The sequence below is a fragment of the Eriocheir sinensis genome, chromosome 8 (assembly GCF_024679095.1).
Source record: "Eriocheir sinensis breed Jianghai 21 chromosome 8, ASM2467909v1, whole genome shotgun sequence".
Taxonomy (NCBI): Eukaryota; Metazoa; Arthropoda; class Malacostraca; order Decapoda; family Varunidae; genus Eriocheir; species Eriocheir sinensis.
Window position 1 is genome coordinate 1,233,363 of NC_066516.1, and position 6,180 is coordinate 1,239,542.

The window sequence follows — 6,180 nt, forward strand, 5'->3', positions numbered from 1 at the left end:
CGAATGCTCATATGGTGATGATTTCTACCTGTTCAGATCTGCCTTTTCCCTGGTCGGATGTACAATTTGAATTGTTTCTTGTTATTGCTTGCCAGCTTAAATATTGATTGCACTTCATAAATATATATATATATATATATATATATATATATATATATATATATATATATATATATATATATATATATATATATATATACACACACACAGGAAAAATTTACTTGTCACATATACATTGATTGCTCGGGAGCTGCGGATTTTAAGCAAAGAACCGCCATCACTATCCATTGGTCTTCACTGTTTTGAGGCTGTCGCTAACTTATGAAATTTTACCATCGGGCCCACCCCAAAATTGATTTTTTGGATCCACCCCTGTGTGCAGGCACCCATTTACAGAGCTGATGACAGTCAACGCTTTTGTGAGAGCAGAGGACTATGCAAAACAAGTCCCCTTATTGCTTGTCATCATGTCCGGTAGAAAAGTGATTACCGAAAAGTCTTCCAGGAACTTTTAGCCAGTCTATCAAATGAGCCTTCTGTTCAACACGTAACAGCTGACTATGGGAAAGCAATTTGGAAAGTCTTGCCTGATGGTTTACCTAACGCCAAGGTCAAGGGATGCGTTTTCCATTGGACACAGGCTATATGGAGAAAAGATAGTAAATTCAATTGCCTACAGACTTTTTATATATTCCTGACAAACAGCAGTTTTAAAACAAATTAATCTAATATGTAACGACTTTACCACTTTTGTACAGTACAGGGTCTAATTTCCTTGTCTTATTATAGGTTCAAGAGGTTGGTCTCCAGCATGCCTACACACATGATGATGGGATGTACAAATACCTGCGTAAAGTGATGGCCCTTCCATTTCTGCCTGAGGCAGATATAGTTCCTATGTTTGAACGTCTCTCTCGCCAAGCCACCACAGCCACACCACAAGAAATGAACTGAAGGTGTCATACACCAATGTGAATGGGTTAATATTGGTGCAGATGGAGTTAAATAACTATTGAGGATAGAATCATGACGGGAGTGAGGCCCCATTTTAGGCTTGATTATGTGAATTAGATTACAACACATTATGTTTAGGAAACTTTCCCAAAAATTCGGGAGGTAGGGAAATTTCCCTAATTTAGGGAAATCTGGGGGTTACCCCCATCCAAATACCCCAGATCCCCTTGTTTATATGGCATGGGAAAGGAAATTGAATAAAAAAAAATGGATGAAGCAGTTATTCTTCAGTTACCTTATTTTCACTCTAAGATGGTTTGTTTGCAATTCTGAGATATGTTCACTCTGGTGCAACTATATAGTATAGCTGTTTTGCAGGTGAATTTTTTTTTTTATGTGATAGAATATCATGTTTTACAAGGATATGAATAGTCAGTCACAAAATTAGACCACATGAGTTCCCTAAATTTTTACCAAAATTAATCAACTAACCTAACCTAACATTAGCCCTAACATGCAGGGAGGAGGGGCAACCATTCCCCCCCTGAAAATGTTGACATAAACCAGAATGTGAACACGTTTCATAATATATATGACCCATATGAAACTATGAAACTGAGATGAGGCACCCTTTACGAGCACTGAATCCCATACCTCCTAAAGTTTAGGACCTAAACTTTCACTTAAGGTGATAAAGGTCCAGTATAACTCCAGCACCTTAATTTTGGTCTATTTTCTTCCAAACTTTCACAAAACCCTTCGTATACATATAATACATTAGTAAAAAGTGGCGGACACCTAAAAGGCTAAAACACTCCGGAAAATAAGTAGGGCTGCGTGTTTAGAAAAAAAAAATAATAATAACCCAGTGTGGTGAACCTGGTCTTACATGTGTGGGCCGGGGTATACCTGGCCCTCAGCACGGCAACCATTGGGCTGTGTGTTCTAAAAAAAAAATATATAACCACGCGTGGTGGACCTGGTCTCACATGCGTGGGCTAATCGCTAACCAAGCATTCCATCCTAACCAAGCGTACCATCGCTAACCAAGCGTACCATCACTAACCACCCTAAAACAGCCCCAAGCCATGACTCAAGGTCATCCGGGGCCCCGGCCCTTTCAGCCTGAGCCCCGGATGACCTTGAATCATGGCTCGGGGCTGTTTTAGGGTGGTTAGCGATGGTACGTTTGGTTAGCGATTAGCCCATGCATGTGAGACCAGGTTCACCACGCGTGGTTATTTATTTATTTTTTTTTTTTTAGAACACGCAGCCCATGCCGTGCTGAGGGCCAGGTATACCCTGGCCCACGCATGTGAGACCAGGTTCACCACGCATGTTCATTATTATTTTTTTTTAGAACGTGCAGCCCAACCTATTTGCCGGAGTGTTTTAGGTGTCTGCCACTTTTTACTAATGTATTCTATGTATACAAAGTTTTGTGAAGGTTTGGAAAAAAATAGACCAAAATTAAGGCGCCGGAGTTATACTGGACCTTTACCCTAAGGGAAACATTACTAAAGGTAAAAGTAAGCACTTGCTACATAGGGCTTCACCCTTAACTGCCCGTTCTATCGGCCTTTCTAACACTCCTGAGGAGCCTTAGGTAGAACACCGTGATTACGCAAAAAGTCCTGATTCTTGAAGACTGCCTATTCCTGCTTGGTTCGGTAATCTTCAGCCAATCCCACGCACTGAAATGTTTTTACCTCTGGATTATCAGGTCCATAGTCTAAAGGTGGCTTGTCCCAGTATTTCTTGCTGTTTTTGAGTACATTAAGAACATTGTAATATTCCTCCATTTCCGTCAGCCCTCTTCATCAGTGCCCTCAGGGACTGGCAGTCTTTGGATAATTCCTCCAACGTTGAACTCCGCAATCCGCTGCTTCGTAAACACTGTGTCCGATTCCCTCGCCGGCGTGACGCGGCCGCGGACACAGGCGGCTCTCCCGTCGAGCAGCGCGCCAACTTTGAAATGAGGAGGAACATAATTTTTCATATTTTGGAAAGGGACACGGTTGCTTTTTAGTGTAGCAATGCCTTGCTGTCTATCCTTCGGGTGTAGCAACCACAGACTTACATAGTAGACTGCTCGTCCCCTATCTCCCTGTACTGTGCAGAATGGAGCCGGTGTAGCCGTTTCAAATAACTCCCTGTTTCAGATGACTCCCCCAGTCAGATGAAACTAGATTCAGTCGACTCCCCGTCACTTGAAACTAGTTTCAGGTAACTCCTCACCCGTTTGAAATTACTCCACCATCAAACAGTCAAATGAACCTAGTTTGAAATTAATCCACATTCGAATAAACCAACTTTGAAGTGAATCTGAAATAAAGATAATAAGGCTTGTACTGACTTGTTATTTGTCAGTGTCTACAGAGCCACCATGGAGTTCGCTAGTGAAATGGACGAGGTGGAAGAATATTTGCGGTCAAAAAAATACCCAGTGCGTGTTGGAAACGATAAGGGGAATAAGGCGAATTTTCGAAGGAAGTGTCGGGCATTTGTTATCCAAGACGACTGTCTAAAATTTGTCCATAAACCAAACAGGAAAGATATAACTGGTAAGTAGTATAAGTAGTATATTTGAGACACCGACGTAATTAGGAAAAAAAAATATCCAAGCATCTGCTTTAACTAATGGGGGTACTTTATTTAGAAAATTACCGGTGAGGCTCATCCAAATATTCACACTAAGCATTATGAGAAATAATTGAGAAATAATTGAGTGATTAGGACAAGCTTAGACTTTACCTAACCTTATAAGAGTAAATTCAAAAGCAATAACCTTAACCAATATTTATTGAAAGGGTTGCCTATAATTGGTATATATGGTTGCAGAAGTTAGATTTCTTCGGGTGGTTAAGGATCGCCAATGCCAGCTAGACATTGTGCTGGCCTGTCATCAAAGAGTTGGTGACAGCGACGAAGCTGTTGGTTTGGGAGGTCATGTTGGCAGGGATAAAGTCATCGATTGCGTAATGCAGAGGTATTGGTGGCGTAACGATACAACAGATGTGTCGGAAACCATAAAAACCTGCCTACGGTGCCAGAAAGCCAGCACTGTGTTCAAGAAAGTTGACCCGAAACTCCACAATGTCCCAATTAAGCCTCAAAACATGTACCAAATTGGCGTAGACCTATGTTCATTGCCAACGTGAGTTTTAAGTTTATAAAATCTGTATATAAGTGCAATATTACTATTATTTTATAATACTGACAATTACGTTTCTAATGATAAACATGTTTTGCTTTAATTTGATATTACTGAACTTTAAAATCCCGTACTAAGCATTACAATGCCAAAAATGCCAAAATGCCAAAGATTGTTTGCGACCTTTGTTTTTGGTCTGGTAAGGTTCGGTAGGGTGCTTTACACTACTTTTTTTCAGATCATCCAACGGTAATGTCGCCATTGTGATGGCCGTTTGCTATTTTTCGAAGTGGATTGAGGCTTGACCTTTAAAATCAAAACAAGCTGTAGAGGTCGCACGCTTCTTCTATGAGGACATCATCTGTCGGCATGGATGTGTTGCCATACAAATCAATGACCAGGGCAGAGAATTTGTGAACTCTGTTTCATCAGAGCTTCATACGCTCACAGGAACAACGCAAAGAATTACATCCGTGTATCATCCTCAAGTAAGTAATCATCATATACAATAAGGTTCGGTAAGGTCTATGTTACCTGTCTATTAAGTTATTTATTGTTTGTCTGTCTGTTTACTTATTTATGTGTATTTATTTATCTGGATTTGTGTGTCTATTAATTTATCTGTTTATGTCTATTTATTTATCTGTATATTTCTTATGGGGCGTTAGTTTGGTGCCGTGGTCTGGGCGGCATGTTGCGCTGTCTCGAGAGACCTCCTTCCTCCTCTTCCTCCTGTTGCGGGGGGAGCCCGAGAGATGGGTGGGGGGGGGTTGAGGGAAGGCAAAGCCCTCCCCCCGGTTAAGAAGGTGGGGGGGTCGAGGCGGGGCGAAGCCCCCTCTTTTAGCTTAGGTCTTGTTGGTTTCCCGAAAAGGAACTGACGGTGCCGCCACTAGAGGGTGGTAACACTGCAGCAGAAAATGCATAACTGACAACTGGGGCAGGCCACTCGGTTACTGGAGTGAGTGGAATCCCACTATTGCAGCCCACATCACATTGTCATGGCGTCGTGTAACAAGTCCCGCCAAGCAAATAAAGCAAATGTGCGCCTGCGCGTTCACGCGTTACCTTACCAGAATTGAATATATCAACGATCAATAATTATCGCTTAATTTTATAAATAAAGACGCTTATTGAAGTAACTATTTAGCAACGTGTATAAAAATAATTGTATGAAGTCCGCAGTCACTTGTTGCCATGACAAGGTTGACCACTTTCTTTTCTGTGATCGGTGATCGGAAGTTAGTTTGTGAAGCTCCGATCTCCACAGTCCGATTACCTTTTACAAAGATGATCCAATCTTTGCATTCCGGTCGCCAATTGCTGTTCCGATCAGACTGGAAGAGCGGACGATCGGACTGATGATCGGAAGTGCCCAGCTCTGATATATATATATATCTCTATATATATATATATATATATATATATATATATATATATATATATATATATATATATATATATATATATATATATATATATATATTTGCCACCTCATTAAACAGCAGATAAATTGTTTAAAAAAAAAACAGGACACCGCCCCCCCCCCTCTCTCTCTCTCTCTCTCTCTTACAACTGTTTTTGTAGCATGCAACTGGAAAATTAGAAGAGGTCTTTCATGTTTTACTACTCTTTAACATTGCAATTAAAAAGCATGTTAGAGAAGCTGCATTTTGTCTCTTTTACAGATTGTATGAAGATCAAATGAATATTTTGCTAAATCCATCTCTAAATCTATCTATAATTCCTTTTCAAACTCATATATGTATAAACGGATAGAATTACTGGAATAAACATACTGAAAAGCAGAGAAAAAAAAATGTGGCTTAAACCAAAAAAAACATGGTTTAAGCCAAAAAAACCTGGTTTAAACAACAACAACAACAAAAAAACTGGTTTAAACTAAAAAAAAACATGGTTTTTGTTTAAAAAAAAAACATTGGTTTTTGCCAACCCTGATTTTAAAACATTCGATCAGTTTTCCTCGGAGGCGACGTTTCTCAAGAGTGAACATGTTAAGGGTTGAAAGCCTTTCTTCGTAAGATTTGTTGCGCAAGGAAGGGATCATTTTTGTT

General features: G+C 40.2%; 1 protein-coding gene across 2 annotated transcripts in view; it reads right to left on the reverse strand.

Annotated features, from left to right (window-relative positions):
* The window catches only part of LOC126995365 (trichohyalin-like), a 71,762-nt gene extending 68,884 nt beyond the window's left edge, over window positions 1–2,878 (reverse strand). The window contains exon 1 of one of the 2 annotated variants that reach the window (XM_050854856.1): window positions 2,579–2,623. Coding sequence is in view for 1 of the 2 variants with exons in the window: in XM_050854854.1 (XP_050710811.1) it covers window positions 2,664–2,756 (93 nt within the window). In the remaining variant the exon portion in view is untranslated. Of the gene's footprint in view, window positions 1–2,578; window positions 2,624–2,663 lie in introns of those variants that run through there. The other variant, XM_050854854.1, reaches the window with a different exon arrangement.
* Between the last annotated feature and the right edge of the window lie 3,302 nt (window positions 2,879–6,180).